The 26,048-nt window shown below is 35.0% G+C and overlaps 1 protein-coding gene across 10 annotated transcripts in view; it reads left to right on the forward strand.

Moving 5' to 3' along the window:
• eps8a (EGFR pathway substrate 8a, signaling adaptor) overlaps positions 1-26,048 on the forward strand; it is a 95,223-nt gene that overhangs the window by 55,372 nt on the left and 13,803 nt on the right. For 6 of the 10 annotated variants that reach the window (XM_088644747.1, XM_088644746.1, XM_088644752.1 and 3 more), the window contains 15 exons: positions 1,133-1,200; positions 1,803-1,964; positions 2,815-2,964; positions 6,247-6,329; positions 6,995-7,134; positions 9,469-9,542; positions 10,398-10,524; positions 11,919-12,007; positions 13,063-13,137; positions 14,869-15,017; positions 15,590-15,773; positions 16,718-16,851; positions 19,293-19,404; positions 19,836-19,979; positions 21,349-21,384. In XM_088644747.1, the coding sequence (XP_088500873.1) occupies positions 1,133-1,200; positions 1,803-1,964; positions 2,815-2,964; positions 6,247-6,329; positions 6,995-7,134; positions 9,469-9,542; positions 10,398-10,524; positions 11,919-12,007; positions 13,063-13,137; positions 14,869-15,017; positions 15,590-15,773; positions 16,718-16,851; positions 19,293-19,404; positions 19,836-19,979; positions 21,349-21,384 (1,727 nt within the window). The remainder of the gene's footprint in view (positions 1-1,132; positions 1,201-1,802; positions 1,965-2,814; positions 2,965-6,246; positions 6,330-6,994; positions 7,135-9,468; positions 9,543-10,397; positions 10,525-11,918; positions 12,008-13,062; positions 13,138-14,868; positions 15,018-15,589; positions 15,774-16,717; positions 16,852-19,292; positions 19,405-19,835; positions 19,980-21,348; positions 21,385-26,048) is intronic. The other 4 variants (XM_088644751.1, XM_088644754.1, XM_088644750.1 and 1 more) reach the window with 2 other exon arrangements.

Consider the following 26,048-nt stretch of genomic DNA (forward strand, 5'->3'; position numbering starts at 1 on the left):
TTCATTACGTATAAGATATTAGGCTATCTTATATTATATAAGTGATGGTTTGCTGTGCTTTTCTGGTATCCCAACATGATGTGTCTAATGCATGTTTATACTGTAGCTTGGGCTGTGATACTTTTTTTCTAGAGTTACAGTTTTTAACAGTAGTGCAATATGGTGCATCATCTTTATAGAACCTGCTTACATGCCTGTAGACCCATTTTGTTTTGGTTAAATATAGTGCTTAATAATAGATAATGAGTACAAGTCCTATTTTTTCATCTGATGTGTGTTATTTTAGATACAGTACGTGTGTTTTAATGTTTAGTGAAAAACAAACCATAAGCAAAGCATCTGATTGCGTTTTTAAGTTTTGAACAAATAATAAATAAATGAATTATTGTTTATTCATTTATTTTTAAGCTCTTTTAGTTCTCTAGTTTAGTACTACAATGTGTTGTACAGCATTTGTATTAAAAAAGGTCAGGACAAGCTCTGTTCATTTCTGATGGGCTTATCTTGAAGTGATAATGGACATGTGAGGTGAAAATCTAGGTTGTTTGTTTTTCTGATTTTCTGTGTTTATTGCATTGCTGTTTAAAATCCAACAACTAAAATGTCTAATGAGGTCTGAAAAGGTTTAACATTATTGTAAGACTGGGAAAAGACCATACTCAGGGCGTCATATTCTTGTTCTTATAGTAATAATCCTGCTGAAAATATTACCTTGACAAAGATACTCCACCTGTGTGAAAGTTGTATTTTTGTATTAATACTGTATGTGTACTTTTGTGCACAACAAATTACAGTTCATTCCTCAACTATGTACTGAAGGTTCTCAAGGTGGGATTCACCAGAATTCTCAGTTTCAATATCTTAAAAAACTATGGATTTCCTGCTTCTGTAGCCTTTTCTGGCTGAAGCCCTGTCAGTCAAATATGCAAAAGAAAAAGAGTATTATTTCATTTGTTTTTTTACTGTTCAGTACAGACTTGATTAAAACAGAAACATAAAATATAATTTCCAATATTTGTCTCCATTGCTCTTATTTGGAAATGTTCTTGATAAAGAGTCAGAAATTAAAGTTAGGAAATTGAGATTTTTTACTTTCTTCTAAACTTGTCAATTATGTGACTCTTTTGCACAGAGCAAAGGAAGAATTATGCGAAAAACAGTATTAACAGTATGACTGATACATCGCAGTACCATGTGGAGGTAAGGATGTGTACAATAGTTGTGGACTAAAGTTGAAGAGATTTGCATTGAAACTACATGTACTGTATACAGTGGTCTGACTTTCTTTTCTTTACTTCTTTGCCATTTCTGCATCTCTCAGTGCATATTATCAGGGCCACAACAGATATTATCAGGATTTATAATACTATAGAAATCTTATATTCCAAAACATGATTATCTTGATTTCTATAGCTTTCTTCATGATAATTCCAAACATAATTGAGCTGAGAATCTCTACATGGCTGGACAATAAAATGAGTCAATTAGCGATCTGGTGTTTCACCATTTGTGACCAAAATTATATAACTGCTGCTTAATACCACCATCTTTGTCTGGATCTTTTAGTTCATTTTACAAGCTTTTTAATTAATATTTGCCTTCAGATTTTAATGGTAGATAAAATTAATTATCCTCTCCCCCTAAGCATTTTTCAACAATGTTCAAAAGAAGTCTTAAAAAAAAGTGGCTTATGTTTTGTGATTTTGGCCGTTTATTCTTATTAAATTTCTTGTGGAAAGATCTTATGGAGGGCACAAAAACAGAGGTTTTCTCATGATTGCTTGTTTTTTCACTGCATCTAGCACTTAACAACATTTGTCATGGACCGCAAGGAAGCTATGATAACCATTGAGGATGGCATCCGGAAACTCAAACTTCTAGATGCCAAAGGCAAGGTTTGGACCCAGGACATGCTTCTGCAAGTGGATGATAAAACAGTCAGTCTGATAGATGGGGAAACCAAAGTAAGAATACAGATTTGAACTTCTTTTGTTGTCAGATCTTAAACTTTCGAGATTTAGCACAAGCAGAAATGAAACTTAAAAACGACGTAATCGTGACTAGCTATCACTTGTTTTCAGTAGCACTCTATTATAACATTGAGAAATGCCTTTGTAGTCAAGTATGAGTATTATTTTTGTAAGGACTGAACATCTAATTATTTAATAAATAATGTGGCAATATTGAAATGACAAAATGTGTATTTTTTCTAATTTGAACAGTGCAATTGAGATACCAAGTGAAATGCATTAAAATTTGATTAATTAGATCAATGCCTCCAGTATTATGCCTGCTCCAGAGATGATCTAAAGGACGTTTATGTGGAAAACTTTACATATACATTTACATATACTTACATATATGGAGGCTGTGCTCAGGGTATGTGAGATCTGTGACCACTATCGATTAGATTCTGTTATTTTGTTTCCTTTCATTATTTTCAAAAAGCATTTTATACAGTTATATTTAGAATGGGTGGCACAGTGCTGCAGGAGTTAGCACTCCGGGGGCTCTAGTTTTCTTACTGTGAGGTTAATCAGCTTCTGGGAAAATTGGCCCTGATATGAGTGTTTGCATATTTGTATCTGTGTGTCTGCCCTGTGATGGACTGGGGTTCCATCCAAGGTATATCCCACCTTGCTCCCCTTGTGACCCTGTAATGGATAAAGTGGTACAAAAATGGATGGGTGGCTATTGAGAATTAAATGGCCTGATTTGTGAGAGCACTCACATGTTAGCATGAAGCTCAAATGCCAGTAACTGGAGAGCCTTTGAGAGTGAGTTGTGCTGTCAATATCTTCCTGTTGATTTCAGAATGAATTGGAAAATTTTCATCTGAGCACTATTCAGCATTGCCAGGCGGTGATGAATGCATGCAGCTACGATTCAATCTTAGCTTTGGTTTGTAAAGAAACAGGACAAGGAAAACCAGACCTACATCTCTTTCAATGCGACGATGTCAAGGTGGGTCTCATAAGGATGTTCTCAGACTTCTTTGTGCTAATGAAGAATTTTCTGCTTGTTTGTTTTGTTTTCAATTGGAAATGTTTGTTGAAGAACACTTTAATCTTTATTAGACTTTATTTTCTTTTCACTTTATTGAATGAAGTCTTCTGTTGTTTTAATCTATTCATTTCCATTAGGGTAGAAGTTACCTTTCTCATGAATGCAGGCTGTGTGAAATGAACAAGCTAGTTTGTTTCCTGGAACCTCTTCATCTACATCAATGTGCTAACAAATATTAATGTTAACAGGTTGTTGACAGTAATTTACATTTAATAGATGGTACATGTGATACTCATATTAGGGTTTGATTTGTGCTATTATTGTGATGTACTGTCATGTAGACGTGTCACAAATCTATACAGTTTTGAACACACTGTATATAAATATATTATTACAATATGAAATTATTGGTGAATCACATCAAATAGTATTGCTCAATTTGTTCAGGTCTTAAGACCTAGCACTTGCTTAAAAAGTATTATGAAAGCAACAGTAATTAAAAAAAAAATAAAAAAGAGAGAAAGACTCAAGTTATACAGTAGGTCTGTATCCTAAGATTATCTTGGTTTGATATGGAATACACAGTAATGGGTACACGATGAACTGAAAACAGTCAGTAGATCCACATAATTTTTCAGTGGAATGCTCTTTTATTCTATTTTATTCTCTCACAGATTTTTTTAAATATGTAGAATGTTGTCTTTGGTCTCTGCAAAATTAATCCTGGAAATTCACAAATATTTACTGTTTATAAGGGCACTGGATACATTTTTATAGTTTCTTAACATGTCATTGAAAATTACAGTGTTTACTCTTATTTATTATTTACTATTTATTACTTATTATTACTATTATTTATTATTTACAGTATTGCTAGTGTTTATACCATTTACAGAATGCTTGTCTTGAGGACAACGTTGTTACAAACCTGCCTTCTTCGTAACTGGCCAAGGATAACCCCTTTTTGGATCTGTGCTCTATAAGTACTGTCTCACTCCTCCAGTAATGTGGTTCACACTAGTTTATTAAGGGTAATAAAATGTTAATCAATACTTGACAGGGGTATTTCATCATGGGTTCTGCTGATTGCTGTAGATTTGCATTGATAGAGTACATAACAGCACCCTGTCTTTTAAATTAATTTACTAGAAAACCTAGATGTCACTTGCTAGAATGCTTGAACGTTCAATGAAAATAAATAGATTTCAAAGTCAAATATATATATATACACAGCTTAAAAAACAATATTTATTACACTTAATGAATTAGTGAATTACTCTGTCAAAGATGGATGGTGCTATTACTTCTGTCTGCAGCTGTAGATCCCTTTTGACTTTCATTAATTGCTGTATGTGTGGTTTCGACTAATGTCCTATTGTTGCAAATTGTGAAGGGTGAGGTTCTCAAGAAAATAGAAAACAGAGCAGAAAATGAAATAGTTCGAATAATCACCTCAGATGTAAAAAATACACCCAAATGGTAAGGTATAATTTTAGGAACATGAGTTAATTATTCTCTGGCACAGCTCTGGCAAAAGAATAACAAATTATGGAGACATTCAAGGACCAACAAATATTTATTAACAATAACACAAAGCTAAACAACACAAAATGTTACACACATACTGTACAGTTGTGTGCAAAAGTGTAGGCACCCCACACGTTTGGTAAAAGGAAATGTCTCAGTGAATTAAGTGAAAAGAAGTTGGCACAACCTCTACTATATGGTATCAGCATCACATCTTTCTGCAAATTGTAATGCACAAATTATTATTTATTTACAGTTCTGAAGATATTCAAAATACTAAAACAGTGAATATGACACATCAAATATTTCTTAGGTCTAGGTTCATGGTATATGCTGTGCAAGAGGCTGCCACACAACCCCAAAGCATAACAGATCCCCCCCCCCCCCTTGCTTAGCGTTTGACAGAGTGTTCTTTTCTTAAAATTCTTCATCCATTTTTCTCTAAATGTACAGTATCTTCTGTGGTTGTGGCCAAAAGTTTGATTTTTATTTCATCTGTACACAGAGCTTTGTTCTGCGGGTCCTCTGCAGTGATCTGTGGGTTCTGCTTTGTGGATCTGACCAGTTTTCTAGCAGTTCTATCAGATTATTCTGGGTCTAAAAGATCTTCCCTTGACTTCAACGGTTCCCTTTGACTTCTATTTCTTATTGATGTTTCTGACACATTAAATTGAAAGCTGGAAAAGTTTAGAGACCTTTTTAAAGCCTTCCCCTGGTCTGTAAGAGTAAATTATCTTTATTTTGAAGTCATCAAACAGCTACTTAGGAAGGCTCATGGTTGTTGGAAGTAGGCAGAAAACAATCACAACCTGAGAAGGGTAGAAGGGTCAGGGGATTTGTTGATTAACTTTGGTTGATTAATTTAAGGCCTAACGCGTCAATCAAGTTTTGGGGCTTTTGAAAAACACAAATTAAAAAAGTGGTAATGGATCAACTGTTTTAAAATAAATAGAAAATTTGCATTAAAAGTTGCATAAAAGATGTTGGGTCTAACTTTGTACCATGTAGAGGTTGTGTTACCTTCTCTAGTTTAACCAGGGATGCCTAGACATTTGGACAGAACTATTACATTTAATGTTACACAATGTTTTAAACAAGGTTTATGAGTTGAAATACTGAAATAAATAAGGTTTATGAGTTGAAATACTGTATGTATGCTGAAAACCTTATTTCAAATCTAATAAATGACATCCCAGAGTCATAGCTATATTTACTGGGGGTTTTTGGTAGCTTTATGATTAATTGTTTTCTGACTGAAAAAAAGCCAAATATATCTTTCATGTAAAAAAAGAAAGAGTTTAAGAAAGGTTAGGGTGGCAGAGTAGGGCTGTGGTTAAGTCAGTCATATATATGTCAAATACAGGATGTGTGGGAACTGAATAATGAGATATTTTTTTACAGATGCCTTAAGGGAACTTAATTTTTTTTCTTTTGTTGTTTTAAATAATACATATCAGTTTCAGTTTTATTTAAGTTAATTTTCATGTTAATTTTTTTCTTTTTTATGTAACTGAGCCTTACAGTATGTACCTGATGGCATAAGACCTGACATCATATCTCATTAGGTTGCTGGTAGTCAGACAAAAGCCTAAGAAACTTAAAACGTTATTGCCAAATGTATGAAATATTCACACTTTAAGGGCTACAAAGCCTTTTCTTGCTGCTTAGCATTGCTATCTTTTTGCTAAAGAAGCACTACTTGTTTTCTTCAAGGCGAACCTGATCCAAGCTGATATCGAAAGTGCCATCAGTGATAGCAAGGGAGGGAAACAGAAGAAGCGTCCAGACACTCTGAGGTATAAAGCAGGTTCTTGCTTTTGACTTAACCAGCCCTTTTTAAAATCAGTTTTCAATATCTAATCATATTCCCCTTTCTGTTGGCCTGTCAGTGACTGCCTACACACTTGTATCAATTTTTGTTTGCCCTTTGATTCTAATATTTGAAAGACACAAGGATATGTTTGTATAGGAGAACAACTGCTAGTGTAACATTGGAACCCTGCTGGCAGGAGGCATCTCTGTTGTACAGAAGGGATCTCCCAGTAGATTTTACCCTGGCACGGCAGCAAAGTCTGTACTGTCAGCCAGACAATTTGTTTTTTATTGATGGAACGAATGTGCTTTGATTGTTTGTTTCTGGAATTTGGCTGTTTAAAATCAAGGATGAGTTCATAATATCATCTGTCTTATTGTAAAAAAAAAGTAGTTGAGAGAAGTAGGCACTACCTTTAAGAAAGGATATGATGAGTTATATTCCTTAATGTTATCATGCATTTCAAGTGTTTTCTGAGGATCATATGAAGAGCCACTTTTCCTAAACATATTTCAAGGAAGAGTAGAGATCTTTTTGTGGCGTTTTCCTTTTTTAAAAAAGTGTTCAGTTTCAGATTTTCCCTCAAGCGGTACTCAAATAACCCTCTGCCTCCGTTGCACATTGCTTTATTTATTTTTTTATTCCCAGGATGATTTTAAAGGCTGATGCTGCTATCCCTCCCCCCCCCTCGGCGCCGGCGCCTGTGCCCCCAGCTACGGTCACGCAGGTGGATGTGAAGAGCCGAGTGGCAGCCTGGTCGGCCTGGGCCTCGGCGGAGCAGCACGACTGTGAGAACAAACACTTGGAATGATGTTTCTCAAAATAGTTCGTTAAAACTGTTCGGTATCACTAGAAATGTATCAGTACATATAACTTCCACCTGCTAGTTCAAGTATTGGATGGAAATAGTGTTTAGTTTGATAACCTCATTTCTGTTTTATGGGGCTAGATTTCAGCAGTTGAAACCACTTTCAACTGTACCTTACAACTTCAAGATTGGCCTGAGTTTTTGACTCGTCCCTGGCCTAGGTTTTAAAAGGCTGAATTATTCAGAACTTTGAACCTCTGTATACCTTCTTTTCAGAAATTTCAAGGGCACCAGAAAGGCTTACTGCACTGAGGGGCAATAGAAAGCAATTATACACACAGGGCAGGCATGTCATGCAACAGGGAAATATAATCAAATCCTTTAATATTTTCTAGGCCTGGCTTTCTTGAGTAGTAAATCTGTCCTCTACTCAATATGAATAATGTTGCAGTGCTAATGAAGTTTTGTCTCTGACCCATTGGTGATCATATACAGTATACTGTACTATATTTGATTACATATATGAGTATCACAAGAAACATATCGCTTGATATTTCTTTGTAAATCAATGTACAAATAATATATACAGGTTTTCAATATTGATCAATTGTTTTGATGTCATTTTGATGAATTGATCATTCATGACTGACTGTGATACACTGTTGCTTTAGCATTACATTATCTCATTAGTGAGAGAGTCGATTTGGTTTAGGTGAGAAGGTGATTTAGCCTGTTTAACATCAAGACTGGTGATAAGAAGCAAAAATACAACAACTAACCAATGTGCATCAATAGAATAATGCCTTTGTGCAATGAGTATGTTAGAGGCGAGACTTCTGTATGCCATCTTACTGTAGGTTGACTCACCAGCAATGGAGCCAGGTCTTCTTTTGCAATGTAGAGGGTTTTTTGCCGGGTGTCAGAAAATAACATTTATTGGCTATTCAGGGAAAGACTGAGCACACAAAGCAGCCATAAGGTAAAAAAATGCTGTTTTATTTACAGTGTGCAGGAAAATGTTCAAATCATGCTGAACACAATCCTAAGCTCTTTTTTGAGGTTATTACTCACCTTTTTCCATGAACCTGAGAGTAATAACAGGGCAGCTAAGCTGTTAACCAGCCTCTCAAAACAGTATATCTCTTCTCTCAGTCTCAAATCTCTAGTCTCCCTCTTCTCTAAAGCGCTTCAGAATGATTCAGAATTACACGTTACATAGCGCCTTTGAGCCCAGGTTGGTGGCTTCCTACTTCCTTCCATCTGATGAATGTGCACTGCAGAGGATCTGCCCTCTGTTCCCAAACATTGGATTGACAGTTGGAAACCTGAGCTTTCTTATTTTTAAACTGACACCTGTCCAGTTGTCTTTCACCAACCGGTTAGGTGACTGAGGGCAGCAGCTCATTCCACACGGCATTCTGGTGAATGTGGTCCAGACGAAAATCTGCATCTTGTCTGAGCCTACTGCCCTCACATACCATCCAAATTAACACAAGCAATTGCAGAGCAAAAACAACGCTAAGTTTTGTGAAAAACAAAACAATACATACGGAGGTCCAAGCGTGACGATCTGGACAGGAGTGTCTGTCTGGCACAGAACTCCATTTGTAGTGTTGTGCAATTCGATAACCAGCAAATGCTACAGTTGCAACTATCCAGAATGTGCGTTAAAACCCATGTTAGTGGTGAGCAAACTGCAGTGTACTGCGGAGGTGGCATTTGTGGTCCATTAGACATTGGTGAAATGGTAGCTTCATTTAGTCTTTTATACTATTTTTTTTAATCCACTTAATATGGAATGTTAATATGGAATCGTGTAACTAAAGAGAAATGTTGATAGCTGGAAAAAAATACTAAATATATTAATGTTTCCAAATGTTATTAACAACATTCTTTTTTTATTCAATATATTTATATAAATACTTTTATATATAATATAATCAAATGTGTACATTTTTAATTAAAATCTAAAAAAACTAATATTCATTTCCTACAGTAAATCTACCCTTCTAATCTTTCTCTCTTAATATGTGTATTTTACCTGGTGGTTATTGAAATTACTGTTTTGTAGACATGAAATAATGGATCATGTATTTTTGATATCTGAATATTACAAAAAAGTTTACAAAAAAGTTTATTTGGTAAAATCGCTGAGCAAGAGAGCAAACAATGCAGAGATCCAAGTAACATTGGCATTTCCATCCAGAAGAGTCATTGGGGCAGCCTGTCATGAGGAATAACAGCTGTGGATAGTGGGTTTGCAGAGAGTTTATTGTGACTTCCTGAACTTGATTTGCTCCCTTTCTTTTGGCAGATGACAAGCACAAATACTTCTCTGAACATGACGAGCCACCAGAGACAATGGCTGCCCGTGTTGACCGAGATGTGGTATGTGTTAGTGTTCTTTTTAATGCAGTATTTGTGGAGTCAGCACATACCTATAATATTTCCGGTGGTACTTTAGACAGAGATAGTTAGTGATCAGCATGTTGTTGTTTTTTCATTTTTATTCATCATTTGACATTTTTATTTAGATGCGTTTATAATGCACAGGAACCAAACAATATACAGTGTCTCAAAGAAGAATGTGTTCACCTCTTAAAAATATTTTCTACCCTTTTCACCAAATAAAATGACAGAATAAAAAAATGTAATAGGAATGTATTAGGAAATGGTACTGTTTCCAGTCATTCTGCGTGATTTTATTTATTAGCATTTCTGACATAAGTTAATGCAGACATGTTTGATTATACGTGTACAATACATGCAATTTAAACATTACGCTAGCTGTCATTAAATCTCGTTAAAAATCATTACATTAATTTTAATGTAAGAAAATACTGTATGCAAAAGCTGGTATACAGGCTAGAGAAAGCTCTGTCTGTGGAGTCAACATTGAATATTATAGTCAACTCATTTGCGGTTTAACTGTTGGGTGAAGTTGGGTGTCTTGCAGTCAGATTTTTCACTTTGGTGCTTGTGACAGCTAAGATTGTCTGGTTGCAGCATTTATACTGTTTTCTTGATTTGTTTTTTAAATTTGTATTTCCATGTAAACTAAAGTGTGCATGTTAACTTTGATATTGTACATTCTCATTAGTTCAATTTAAAGATTACATTTCTCCCTTTCTCTGAAATATAGTTCCAATAGCTTAAGAATAATACTAAATGTAACATGAAAAAAAGACACAAAATGTTAAAATGTCTTCAGAACTGCAAGTTTCGTTTTATTTAATGTTCCAGCAAATCCTGAACCACATTTTGGATGACATAGAGTTTTTTGTCACTAAACTTCAAAAAGCTGCTGAAGCTTTTAATGAGCTTTCAAAGAGGAAGAAATCAAAGAAAAACAAAAAGAAGGGGCCAGGGGGTAAGAACATCTTTATCAAAATAACTTTGATCCCCTTTTTACCGTTTCATTATTAGACCATTATTTCACCAAAATCACTACAATTTATTTTCTAATTATGACATTTAGTTCTAAAATCATTTAAGCCTTTCATAAAGCTAAAGCATTCATCACATTATTTTGTAGGAAGTGTTAAGAAGTATTAATTACATTTATTTGTTTATCTTAACTGAATTAACTCACTGAGATTTCCCATCAATTAGTTATTAATAACCAAGTAAGCAAACTGGGCTTAAAAATCTTATATTTTCACTTGTAAACTTTCTTATATTTAAATATGTATCACAATTATTACAGGTAAGATATTCACATAAGTTATACAAAATATCACAATTAAAGCTTAAAACACAAGGATGTGTTTTAAGGAATGTCTTAGGAATTAGAAGCCCCACAGTTGTTGGTGTGCTTCCGTTGAGTATTGGCCAGATTGTCCATAATAATACTTCCTTGCACTTATTTAGTGCTTTTCTGGACACTCCACTCAAAGCGCATTACAGGTAATGGGGACACCTCTTCCAACAGCAACCTTAGCTTTCCCAGGTGGTCTCCCATCCAGGTACTGGCCAGGCTCGCACCTGTTGACCCACCTGCTGTGGGTTGCCAGTTATGCGTTGCAGGGTGATATAACTCTTGCAAACAAAAAGCATAAAGAATTTTTTTCATAGATGGGTTTCATTTTATATTTATTCTGAATATTCAATTATTTTAGCTTTCAGCTCCTAAGAAAGGGTCCCCAGCCATGTGGGTTTTTCAGGTCTCTTAAGAATCAGCAGCTGAAGTGAGAGTAAAGCTGCTGAACTGTTCCAGTTAAGTCAAAAATGAGCTGACAGAGGTAGTCGAGAGCTCAGCTGGATTTAAAACCCGTAGACACACTGACACCACAAGACCATATTTAGGGACCTGTGACCTAAGACGTTGTTCTTAGTTTATCCATTAAATAATTTAATTATCATTTGAACTATGTCTTTGCAGTAGAATTCATATAGGTTTTGAAAAGAAAAATGATTATTTTATTCTGTGGCTTAAACAATCATGTTTTATTGCCCCTTTGCTGGTTTTATTTTATCTTCTAAGTTGCCAGTAAACTTGGCAATTTAGTGCCCCACTTTGTTGAAAAAACTATTTTTGACAGTTTTCTGAACAGCAGTCTAGTTTAGAGGTGATTTATAGAACACTGAATAAATGCAGCATTTGTCACCCATCCAACAGCATTGTGTCCTCTGTTTTTTTAAAAACGTGTGACCACATCACAGATCACAGAGACAAGTCGGGGTTTTCAATGTACTCTTCAATATGCAGAAGGTTGTCCATGTATGATGTTAGTTTGTGGGTAACATTCTTCTTTTGTCCACTAGAGGGTGTCCTAACACTACGGGCAAAGCCACCATCTCAGGAGGAATTTGTTGATTGTTTTCAAAAATTTAAGCATGCGTTCAATCTGCTTGTAAGTTTGCGGTGAATTAAAGTCTTTTTAGTTTGTCATTACAATGTTCAAGTATCAACAATTTAAAAAATATATTTCAATTTCAAATCCAACAGTTTATTATGTGTATGATACTCATGTTTTTAAATGTTTAAAAGAACATACCAGTCAGTTTTTTTAATTGTTGTATTATTGTATTAGATTTATTTATATTAGTTAAACATACCAACACAAAATAGTTTGATGATTTTAAGGGTCTGTCAGTCACTCACAATCCTTATTTATGGTAAACCATAATAAAATAAATAAAAATAAAATATTTTTGAACGGAGATTAATTTACTTTCTTCTGCATTATGAAATTCAAGTACCTTTTCTGCAAGTTCACTTCACCACATGTCTAAACACATCGATTGTTTTTATTTTTATGTGGCTCTTCATACTTATTTCAAATCTAAATTTTGATGTTAAAATGTTCAATATTAAATGTTAAAAATTGTAGCTCCCCTGAGTTCTTTAAACTTTACATAAACATTATAGGTTAGACTTACAGTATTTATGATTACAGAATTAGTTTTTAACAAAAGTGAGGAGAACTGAGCATATGGATATACCGATATTTGGTACTTAGTGTTGTGTTTTGCTGTTATAAACATATACATATATTCTCAATTCAAATCAAATAAATTCAACAAAGGAAACCTGGAAGAATGAGGAACTAAGCATGGTCCTTCCAGTTTGCATGGATGGCAGAACATATCATACCACATTCTGTATAATATAAAACCAGAAACAATTAAAATATACCTTTCTGAAATTGCTGTCTTTTCAGTGATGAGTGACTGGCAGAAATTCAGTAATAACTCCAGTAAGGTCAGTGTAATCATATTTAGGCTATATTGAGAATTTCAGGGCTAGAATAGATACATAATCATGTACATTGTGGAAATATTATTATTAAAATTATTGTACTCTGTCATAACAGAAGAAAATGACATTCTGGTAACTTTCAAAAGCTGGAAAAGCTTCTGGCTTTCAGTTTGAGCTGTTTAGTAAAATATCTGCTCTTTTGTCCAGGGCAAGTTAAAATCACACATTCAAAACCCAAGTGCTTTGGAATTGGTCCACTTTTTGTTCACACCACTGAACATGGTAAGTGAGCACTTAATTACCTTTTTCGACTGATCTTTCGTTTGGTATTAAGTGCAGTAAGGGTCTTGGCAATTGGGCCTTGAATGAAAGAAGAGCAGAGTAGGTTGAAACTAAGCCAGAGGTTGTGAACTGCACCTTTCAAACGAGCTGGGCCACAGACAAATCTACCTCTACCTGCCCCCTGCCCACGTACCCACTACCCAGCATCTGCATCTCAGCATGGTCTTGTTTTTGTATCCTTGCTAACCCTCCCAGTTGTGTCGGCAGTGTGGGGAATGACAGACTGGTGATGACTTCACTTCATTTTGCCTGATTACTATAAGTTTGTGATTGCTGTTGTTTTAGTGGATCAATGTCATTTTAATTAACTTAAAACCAAAGCATTTGTTCTTTAAGGATCATATAAAGGGAGGGTTACTTACAGTATGTGACAGACAGTAAGTAACATATATACATTATGTGACAGTATAGGGCTGTATAATAATAATAATAATAATAATTGCTTACACTTATATAGCGCTTTTTCTGGACACTCCACTCAAAGCGCTTTACAGGTAATGGGGTCTCCCCTCCACCACCACCAATGTGCAGCATCCACCTGGATGATGCGACGGCAGCCATAGTGCGCCAGAACGCTCACCACACATCAGCTATCAGTGGGGAGGAGAGCAGAGTAATGTAGCCAATTCATAGAGGGGGATTATTAGGAGGCCATGATGGGGTAGAGGCCAGGGGGGAAATTTGGCCAGGACACCGGGGTTACACCCCTACTCTTTTCGAGAAGCGCCCTGGGATTTTTAATGACCACAGAGAGTCAGGACCTCGGTTTTACGTCTCATCCGAAGGACGGCGCCTGTTTACAGTATAGTGTCCCCGTCACTATACTGGGGCATTAGGACCCACATGGACCGCAGGGTGAGCGCCCCCTGCTGGCCCCACTAACACCTCTTCCAGCAGCAACCTTAGTTTTTCCCAGGAGGTCTCCCATCCAGGTACTGACCAGGCTCACACCTGCTTAGCTTCAGTGGGTTGCCAGTTGTGAGTTGCAGGGTGATATGGCTGCTGGTATAAGGAAGACATTTGAGTGAATAGATATTTACTTTTTAGGCAATAAAGTATATGCAGTGCTTTCATTGCTTCTCTGTATGAGTTAATCTCTGCTCTGGAAACAGTTTTAAACTTTGGGTCAAGTGTTTTCTCTACATCATTTTTAGCCATGCCTTATTTGAAATAAGCACCTCTTGTTGTACTGTATATACAGTACATGTATTCTACTGAGGTTTTTCCAGATTTTTCAACACTGTCAAAATTCTTATATCAGTTAGTCAACTTAGACCCCTAAGTCCTTTTCACAGGTTAACCCATCAAGGTCAGCACGCATTTTTGAATGTACAAATGCAGAAACATTTGATATCTGTGTAGAGTCTTCAACAAACCACTTACTTTGTTGATATTTTAACTTCTCTTTAGGTATTTATGAAGGGCACTGTATAAATTCCTGTTCCTTATTTATGCTAAACTTCATGTTCATGTATATTTTAAATGTTTTCATTCATTCAGTCTCTGTGTAAAGTAACATGTACTGTAGATGCATGTACTATTCACTTACAGTATACTGATACACTGAATATGTTTAAGATTCAATTCTGGACGGAGGTAAGCTCCATTAATTCCCATTTCCGTAGCATGGTCTGTCAGATGTCTCAGTGCTGTTGCTTTTCATTACAACAGGTCATTCACACTACAGGAGGGGTGGAGTTGGCCAAGAGCATCCTCAGCCCTCTACTCACCAAAGATGCAATTGACTTCCTGCACTCCACTGTCACTCCTGAAGAAAGGCAGCTCTGGATGTCACTTGGCGATACATGGACTAAGTCAAGGTAAAAAAAAAGCTTCAGGGCTTCTCCACAAGCCTGCATTTGTTTTCATAGCTGCTACAGGCAAGCATGGTAAGCATTTCTGTGACATGATAAAGTAGTTATTTAAAATGTGATGAGGCATATTTTTGTAGTTTTACATAGAATACAATAGTTTCCACAGTCTTTATTTTATTTACTTTATTTCTTTCCATGGAATATCCTCACGTGGTATGAAATTAGAGAGATATTCTGTTTAAATATGTAGAAACTTTTCATTCTATTTAGTCTTGGTCTGGAAAGTATAAAGAGCTTTGCTGATAATACATCTAGATGCTGTAATAATGTATTTCAGGAGAAAAATGCAGATACAATTATTTTTCCTGAGATATAACTTTCTAATCTGAATTTAAGTTCCTGTCATATATCTGCTAAAAACTAGAAATAGCTGTTGTTCAGTAATATGACAGGACATTTTAAGAATATGCTATTTTGGTGATGGAAAAAACAATGTAGTAGAGGAATATTTTTTGCCAGGAATAAATACCATAGAATCCTTCTTCCAGTGTTCTGCTCTGTTGTCTCGTCTTCTCCAGGATGGAATGGCCCAAAGAGCAGTATGTTCCCCCTTATGTCCCTCATTTCCGCAATGGCTGGGAGCCCCCACTACTCACTTTCATGGGCACGTCCCGCGAGCAAGAGCTCAACCAGCTGGCAGAGTCTTTAGCCAACGTCGCTGAGCACCAGCGCAAGGAGGAGCTGCGCAGACTGTCTCTCGAGGTGAGCTGTGTGTGAGAAGCATTTGTCCCGGAGTTGCTGCTGTGTGTTTGAGATGTGTTAATATAGGAAATGCCTGTAATGGTAAGAGAAGTCTGAACTTTTCTGACAGCTACATGTGAAGTTTTCCTTTGTATTGATTGATGTTTATTAAAGGTGTGTGTGTATTCCCATCAAGTTAAGGAATTTCGGCAGCAGGAAGTGCTGTCAACGTATTTGACTTTCTCTAGAAACAGAAGAGAATCTCAAGAATGAGTCGGCAGTGAATTAAGGAAGGGAAAGTAGTTGTCAAGACAAAAAGTAGTGGTTGAGAAATATTAGTGGTAATTGTGGTAAAGTGATGGGTAATGGTGCTTGACCTGCTTTACAGCACTTACAGTAAGTGGTAGAAAATAGCACAGAAATGTTCAATCCTAGGCTAGACCATGTGATGCCAACACTGCAACTACACTCAGAGTGTAATCAGCTGATTTAGGCACAGAACTTGGTAAGGTGGTTTGAGAGTGTTGTGGTGAATGTGTTACTTGCAGGTGCAGGTGTGAGATTTGTGTTTGATTTTGTTAATTATGGGGGGCTATGTAGGTGCGAGAAAAGAACAGGACAGTTGTTGTGTATTTATAATACTGCAGTATGTGGTTTTCTTTTTTTCAAATGTACTGTAAATATTGATGCAGTGTCTATATGTAGATGTGGGGATATGGTTGATGCTATAGGGTCAAGTCATACTACAGTCTTTTGATGTCAACTCAGCAAGAGTTGCATACCTCTAGATTCTGTTTATGTGCTGTGTGTAATGGAAGATACAGGTTGGATATGAAACAAGTGTGACTATTTAAACTCAAAATGATGAAGATATGCTGAGACATGTTATGGGGTGACATAATATTGATTGCATTGACATCTAATACTCCTTGTTTTTTTTTCTCTTTTTGTCTGCAATTTTTCAGCAACCCAGTGTCCAGGACTTTCCTCCAAGCGATGGGTATGCATTCAGTAACACAGCTTACAAAAGAGGGCACTATCTGGACCAGGAGATGGCTGTCGCTGCCTTTAAGCAGGCAGTCAGTCGGCATGTAGATAGGTAACAACAGACACTTGGCTGAGTGACAGGCCGTGGATAACTGTCAGGCTTTACTGTCAACCTAGGGAATGGTGCTGGGATTCTTTTCTCGCTCAATAGTGTTCATCCTTCCTTGTTTGTTAGGAATGCCTTTTTATTCTCTTATCAGTGTAATGAAAAATCTCACAAAAAAGGAAAATAAGAAAACAGATTCCCCCAAGTAGTTCATGTATATGAGAATCAAAGATATGTAGGAAACAAAAAAATAGAAAACTGATTATTGATATGTTTGAAGACCAGTGTACTTGTCACAAAACCAAAAAATAACAGGAATTACCATGCAGACCTGGAGAATTTGTTATTCATTAACTGTCATTGACTTTCAGGTCAAGATATGTATTAAGTCTTCTCAGAATTGAAAAATATTTAAACATGATCTGTTTTGTTCAATTTAATATGTTTCTATTCTGTTCTCCCAGTAAACATAGCAATCAGTTTTTGCCTTACATTTTTGTGATGCCTGAAAGAGCTTTATTCAAAAGGTTTTAATTCTGTTTATGATATTGTACATGGACAGTAGCTTTAATTTCAATAATGCATCTGTCACCTCCTGTTCACCATTCTTTGTTTATTCTCTGTCCTCTTTCATTCTGTCTACTGTGAGTTTGCCAGATAATTATTCCAATATTATTCTGTGAAACTAACATCAAGGTCAGATAAAAGGAAAGCATACTTTTTAAACTTATAAGATTTGTATTGAAATTTTGACACTCTAAATTATTGTGGTACTAGAAAAATAGATAAATTCTTTCCAGTTGATGTTTCTGATCACACTGATTGGTAATTATTAAACTTCAAGAAAATTCAAAATTATATTAATTCATACAAAATGTATTGTAATAAAACTTAAACTTTATATTTTTAAGTTTGTCCATTTTATATCCTTTATATTCCCTCTTTCAAGCATAGTTCCCCTATTCTTCTCGTGTGTTTCTGTATAGCACAAATAAGCAGTGCATTAAAAATGGAATAGAATAAAAATATAATGTTTCCAGTTACATTAAAGAAAGTAATCAGTTTGGGAAAGGCCAAAGCATTTAAACCAAGATATTCTTGTAATTTCAAATGTTACATAATATTTCTGTCTGCTTGTGTAAATATTACATCATGGCAACACAAGCTTATTGTAAATGTAATAACTGAAATATCAAATGTAAACCAGTCAATTTAGATAAAGAACATTTCTCCAAAAAAGGTAGAATATCATAAAAGTTGGACAATTCGATTTTAATACTCTTTTTACTAGATTCTTATGGTGCAAACATTTCTCTGTGGTCAGGCATGCAGCATATACTGTACTCTTTACTTTGTACTCTTCAGGTACAAAGTCATCCTTTTTTCCCTCTAAATCTCCTCCTTATAGGTTTGCTTTTCCAAATTTGTCTTTATAAACTATCCTTGAGACATCAAAGTGTTACTTTTTGTGTTTATTCTTTAAAATCTTGTATTTTCTAGATTTCCTTCCTTTCTGATATTAAAGCACGGACACTTCTCCACGGCTGTGACAGTCAACAACCTAGTTAGCCACCTGTTTCATGTTTGTTTTGGGCCTGCTGATGAATGTGTTGCACTGTGACAGAAACATCATCTACGTGTCTTAACAAAATTGTAATTTTTTTGTTACGTGAAATATTTGTGTGGGCGGTGGTGCACTGGTTAGCATTGCTGCCTCGCAGTGCTTGTTCCCTGGGTTCGTGTGTTCTCCCAGTGTTTGCAAGTGTTTCTTCTGGGTGTTCTGGTTTCCTCCCACAGTCCAAACACATACTGGTAGGTTAATTGGCTTCTAGGAAAAGTGGCCCTGGGGTGAGTGTGTCTTTGTTTCTGTCTGTGTGTTCCCTGTGATGAACTAAATTAGCTTCCCAACTTGGGTGTAGTCTGCCTTGCAGCCGTAGCAAATGTTTCTGGATATGGTAACAGCTTGGTTGCTATGGCATTACCACCTTGTAACCTGATCTGATCAGATCTCATAATCTCAAGAAATATTCGGCCTTTTCAGTACTGGGTGGCCTGTAAGGAAAACCTGGTTCCTCCTGTGTAAGTGGTGTTTGTGGACCGTAAGGTGGTCTTCACCCTGGACTAGAGTGTACATACTAGACCACCAAGTTGGTGACTGGGGACACTATGCTGCAGGTGGTGTCATCCTTTGAATGAGACATTAAACCAAGGTCCTAAATATTTGATCATTAAATGACCCATGGCAATATCCATAAGAGTATAATTGTTTTGTGGGCTCCAAACTTAATTCTAATTTGGGTTTGAATACCTTAGCATAACCTACGTTTTTCCCTTAATTATTTTTTTATAGATTTGTTCAACTGTCTAGATGGGAGTGAAAAGTAAAATACAAATGCATTTATTTTTTATTTCTGTTTTTTTTAATTTAATGTGTATTCTTTTTTCAGAAATTATGAAGCCCATGGAAGAATCCAACCAAAGAATTATGCCAAATCTAAATACGATTTTGTAGCAAGGAACACCACCGAATTATCTGTTGTGAAGGATGAAGTTTTAGAGGTAGAGGATCTAATGTTTTCTTGGTTTAAGAACAAAGCAGTTAATATCAATGAGGGAACTGAATGTTAATGTGGTTTCTGTTTCAAATTTGGAGATGTGAATAATGACCTTCTTCATTCAATTATTGAAGCAATTTTTCAGAGGTCCACCTGATGGTGTTGTCCATATGCTGGTGTTGCCAGCTCATAATGGTCCCCTACTTTGTGTAAAGTGTTGTGGAATGAAAATTAATGCAATTAATGCAATTAATTCTTAAATAATTATGTTATTGTGTATTGAGCTATAATTTCTTTCAGGACTAGTTCACAGTTATCAGTAACCGGTAATTCAGATATCTCTGGTACAGATCCTAAGGTTCAGGTGTTTTAATCTTATGCAGGATAAAAAGTTTCAATTTGGAACAAATTGTGGTTGAAGGCTGTTTTTTGCAGGTGCTGGATGACAGAAAGCAGTGGTGGAAAGTTAAAAATGCAAGTGGGGCTTCAGGGTACGTGCCAAACAACATCCTTGAAATTACCAGGACTGTGGATATGGTTACAGGACGGACAGACCCTGTCTATAGCCACACCATTCAGGTGAGCATCAGGGCAAAGGTCAGACTGTTCGTCAGCACCAACTTAGCTTCTGCTTGGGGAGGCTTACTATATGAAATATTTGCCAGTTGAGTGTATGTACAGTTCCTTATATTCTATGGATTTATTAATGTTAATCAATAAATATTGCTGTTGAATGTAATGTGTGAAATATCAGAGTGATTTTGTAAAAGCAATGCAATTAATATGTTTTATCACATGACAGACAGATTCTACATCATTAGTGAATTTACAAAAATAATATATTGACTATTCAAAAACATAATTGTTGTTACCCACAGTTTTTTGGATTCTTCCTTTAACACAGCCTTATGGTAATGAACATCTTTTCATTGCGCTTTTTCAATTTTTATTATTGCATTTGTTCAGTGCTGCTTATGATGTAGCCATTCTGAGGATGGAGGCCGGGAGTTTGAATGCTGAAATGCAATCCCTTACTAAAGCAGAGCCAATTGTGCTGTATTCTGAGTGTTCGGAAGTGGTTTATTAATTCAAATGTACTAATTCAAATGCATAATCAACAGAACAAAATAGTTCTACGTATTCGTTTCATCATATCGGAAAGAAAATAGCATATGAATGCATTGTTTATTGTACTGATCCAGACACCCAACTTAATCTGCCATATTAAGAACCTGTCATAAAATACTTAAAAGGACTTGCATACTGTCCATTATCTACATTTATTTCATTTTTTAATATTCTTATTTTTCCTTACTGTTTTTGAATAAACTACATCACACAGTACGATTATGCTACTGTAGATTAAAATTCCCTGTAAACACTTTCCCAGGCCCTTTGGAACTGATATTACTGTTTTAAAGAAGAGTGTGCACTGGGCATATCAGCACAGTGTGAAACATTCTTCGTTCAAATGTTTTCTCAGATTCAAACTGGTTCCACAATTATTTTGCCGGAAGCAAACATTTGTTTGGTTAATCTTTTTTTTTATGAGCTCTAGCAGATGACCAGAGTATATAAAAAGCTATGGAACAATAAATATTGGTAAATCCGGTGTTATGAGCCTGTCCTGTCCTAATGTTCTATAATATTAAATGGGTTAATAATGTCTCTCTTCAGCTCTGCATTCTAATAATAAACATATTGCAAATCCACTGAGAACAGATTTTTTCAATTAAATGTCCTAAGGACTACAGTATATACAACTGCATAACGAACTATATCTTATTTAATTTAATGATGTGCCAAAGTGGACCTTAAAAATGGGGAATTATATTACAGCTCTGCCAAAGCAACGTGAGTATATGATTAATTTGTATTAATCATATTTGCAATATCTTAATTTTTCCTCCATTTTTTTCCTTTGCTTTTTTGTTTTAAATATATAAAGCTAATGATGCCAAAGAAGGAATTTGAGTTGTTCAAGGTAGGGCTGTTTTTGTGCTGGATTTGTGCTACTAGAACCCTTCCCTTTGTTTTTTTTATCTGCTAGACATGCAGTCTTTTTTCCTTTTTAATGACAAAGATGTTGGCAGATTGAAACCCTGCTGTTTTGAAAATCAAATAAATCTTAGATAACACTGCAACAGGCTCTCAGCTATCTTACCGTTCTTCAAAAAAGAAGTGGAGAGCAGAGGATAAGATCAGTCATTAAATCAAAAAGAGTGGCTAGAATTCATCATACAGTTTCCAGTCCCCCCTTTCAGTACACAGTATGTATTTACTGAGGTTTGTTTAATGAATAGAAAAGAAAAAGATCAGGTATTCACTAGATTGAAGGAATGTTTAGGTCTAGATTGCCTTGAAATTGACATGCTGCTCAGTAGTTTAGGATATTCCTGTCTCTCATGGAAAACTTAATTTGAAGACAGTTTTTTATATAAGAGAAAAGTGTAGCTTTAAAACGACATGGTAATTAAAAGGTTACTTATAAACTTTTAATGTTTTAGGCAAGCTTTTGTCAAACTACAGTGTGGAGCTGTATTTTTACAATCTGTCAGCTTTAAGTCATTAGAAACCCAAATGTCTTTTCTAATATAAAATTGTATTATGATATGTGGCCTTCTCTTGGAAATCATTTCTAACATTTGGTCTGATACACTGATGTTTATTAAAGTTGTTATTTCTGAAAAACACTCTTCAACTATTCACCTTTAGTGCAGCACCTTATTGCTTTTAGTATTGTCACATTTTCTTTATCAACTTGGAGTGCTCGGTTGCTGATGATGTGGACATAACAGAGCATTTTATAGGACATTCCTATAGAGAATGTAGACTTATTTAGCCCAAGGCCTCTGCAAAATACAGGTCCTGCCAAAATATATTTAATATAATTAAATTACATTAATATAGCAATTGCAGGAATATGATACTGTATGTAGTATGATTAACACTCTCTAACATCTAAAGGCATAAGAACATTCACAATTCTTCTGCTGTTTTTAGGGAGACCATGTTTCTACCTCGATTACCTACCTTCTCATCAAAAATGATGGTGTTTATGGTGTCCGTTACATTTGAAACCTTACAAACTATGAGAAGGCCACATTCCAGTTACACACTTTTTCAAATTTGTTTTGCAAAATGTAAAAATGTACATCCACAATGTAAAAGGACAAATAATTGGCAAAAAATAATAAATTAACACAAATTTATTTTAAATTGTAGACATTTGGGTTATGTTTTTTTTAACAAGGCTTGAATTTGCTTTTATTACTGAAGTTGTCATCCTTATTATTGTACATGTACAGTATATGATCACACCTCCACAAAAGTATTATTTTTTTTAACTTTAAAGTACATTTATGAATATAGCTCTAACAGTGGTGTTAGAGATTATTTTTTAAATAATCGAAAAAAAAATGTTTTGGATGTCAATATTTCATTAATCATCCTAAAAAAGAGAAGTGCAAAAAGGTGCACAAAATACTTATAAAACTCTACAGAAAACTAGATGGAAGGCCGTCTAAGCCAGGAGATTTCCCATTTCCATAGACAGTAATGCTGTATTATAAAATATAATGCAGACAGGGGAATCTAATCCAGTAATTTCCCCCCAGGAGATTATAGGAATATATTAATATAATATAATATAAATGTACCATTTATATCGGTTGTATCATATGTAATTTTCCCATCCTCCTTTAAGATACTTGTAATTGCACTTTTTCCCTTCCCTTAATTAATTGTTAGAAGATGTCCAGGTTTTTTGCTAAATTCAAATTAGGTTTGATGAGCTCTTAACAGTAAACAGTTTGATGAGCTCTAAACAATTTCCTTTTCACTTCTTTGATTAAGTTGATGTCTGAACTCCAGAACTTTTTTATGATGTACTTCAGAAGGAGTGATCTGATAAATAATTTCCATCTTCTTTAGTTCTAATCAAAAATATTATTTTTCCTAAATGAAGAAAATGAGTTAAGTTTACCTCTGAGGACAGCTTATGCTGTTTTCCCAAAGTATGGCGAGAGAGCACTCCATTGAACTATTATTTTCCAGAAAAGGTTCCCATTCCTTCTGAATAAAATATGAAATGATTCATCCTTTAATAATGAGATGTTAAAGCAACATCTATATTTCTTAAACTGGCTTTGATTAAGATGTTAAAATGTATAAGCACATGGTCAGAATGTATTACTGGTTAAACAGTATGAGAACTTGAACAATCAAATTATTCATAAGAAAGAAATGAATGTGTTTATGGGTTTTATGATCTGGAAAGAATAAAGTATATTTTCTATTTGTTGGACTGAATAGACACCAAATGTCACATAAACCCAAATCATTGATATACTTATTAACTACGAAACTTTTAATTGAAAGTTTAAAATATTTGACATGACTGATCTGTCTAAACTATGCTGTAGCATTAAATTGAAGTCACCACCATGACCAGAATCTCATTAGAGCATACATTAATTTCTGAAAAAGTGAATAAATTCAGGATTGTCTTCATTTGGGGTATATATGATTATTATTATAAAATGCTTTGTATTTATTTCACCATGAATTACAATATAATTCCCTTCAGGACTGATTATTGAAAGTACAGGACTTATTAGTGAATAGATTTATTATCATCAAAATGTCTCTACCATCTGACGAGGCAGAAATTACATTCAAAACCCATTTACATTGCAAAAGTTGGTTATGCTCTAATTCCAGCAATTGTGTTTTCTGCACAAGCTTATTATTTCTTACTTTTTAATGGAGACAATGATACCATTAACATTCCAAAACTAAAAATTCACAGATTGCGATTATTAACTGTACTTTTTGACCAGTACTCTTATTCAATAACATTTACATTACAGAAACAATTAAATATGAGGTAAAGAGAGAAAGGAAAATGAAAGGGGGTGAAGGGGAGGAAAGTGAAAATAAGTTGAAAAAGACAGAAATAAGAAAGGGGATAAATACAAAAGGATAATAATTAGGCAATGAATACATCAGCCCCCACAAATACCCACATACACTGTAATGTATAAAGAATCCACATATACTGTACATACATTTACTTTTTTTACACAAAACAAAACAGCAAAATCAATGAAAATAACAAAAACAATGACCAGCAGCTAGTAACACAACAAAACGAAAAAAAGATATTAATTAATAAGCATAGTGCATTTGACAAGTACTGTATATGAACCAAAACATGGTATCATACATAACAGTATTAATGCGAACAGTTAACAACACTACAGTAGCCTTAAGCCTAGATTTCTTTAATGGTGGAGAAGTTCCATTCATTTTTAAAACTGCCATGGAGTTACCTTTGAATCTCTAAGAAGGTGACCACCTACAGTATGTATAATTTGTCAATATTATAACAGTGCATCCGTTTAGTTGTGTGTGACACTTCAACTCTGGAAGGAGATGATTTCTTCCCTCGTTGATTTCTAGAGGGAATTGTGCCAAACCAAGTATCTTTTCGTTCCCTTTCACTCCTTCTTCCACCTCCTTCTTATCTCCCTTCAGAAAAGTGAGAGGGGTGGTCAGGAGAAAACATTTATGTACTGAAGCTGCAGCACCCTTATTTGTAGGAACAATGCTGTCTATGAAGCCTTATTTAGCAGCGTGATTCTGTTGCTGATAGCCTCCTTTAGTAGTGAGAGTTTTGCAGCTGGTGGTTTCAGCTTATACTGTCCTTCTACTCCCTCTGTGACAGGAGTAGACCTAACAATACAGCTGCTTGCATTGATATCGACCGCCTGCTGAACTTATGCCAATGCTGCTATTTCCTTACTGTTTTTATTTTTGAAGAAAGGAGTGACGATTTGTAAATTTTAATGTAATTCTACTTTATTTCTCCTTTATGAATAAAAATCTATTTTATTTTTTAGTTTTTCTCACACACTTGAATAATTTAATTTGATTTTTTCTGGCTAACATTGCCCTTTTAGGCTATAACATAGCATTAGTGAGATTGATGACATATGAGTGTTACTTTTTAAATAAATATGCCAGACTAATAGTGGTATCTAGACCAATCACATGGTCATTGTGAAAAAATACCACCTACGAGCAATAAAGGAGTATCTTATTTGCAAAGCTCTGGTAGGTATTTGGAACTAGTTATTGGATTTTTTTTGCTATTAGAGAAAACTAAAATACTGTTGATAAAAGCACTTCACCAGGTTGAGCTAACAAAAACAGAATAGTAAGTTCTCTCAGCAAGGTTCAGATAAAGAAAGGGTCACAGAGCAGCTTTCTGTAGAAGACAATAACTGGCTTACCTATTTCAAGCCACAAGTATATAAAATCCAACTCTTGCTTTTAGGAAGAGCAAATCTCTACCTTGTTCTAACATTGTTTTAATATGTGTGACATAGTGTCTCAACATTAGTGGTTCATGCCACACCATTGTTGGCTTCAGTTTGGTTGACATTTACTGGTTCAGCTATGACTTTACTGTGAAGCACTCTTGAGTTCAAGGTGTATGATGAGAAACACTAAGCAATAATGATTTTATTAAATAATCAATTTTACAACAGGCGTAATATGAGCTTCCTAGTTTTTTTTTTCCTACCACCAAAAAATATGCTGGGCATCAAAAGAAACATCTGTTTTGACATTTTTATAAAAGTA

This window comes from Lepisosteus platostomus, chromosome 9 (genome assembly GCF_059453375.1).
Source record: "Lepisosteus platostomus isolate fLepPlt1 chromosome 9, fLepPlt1.hap1, whole genome shotgun sequence".
Classification (NCBI taxonomy): Eukaryota; Metazoa; Chordata; class Actinopteri; order Semionotiformes; family Lepisosteidae; genus Lepisosteus; species Lepisosteus platostomus.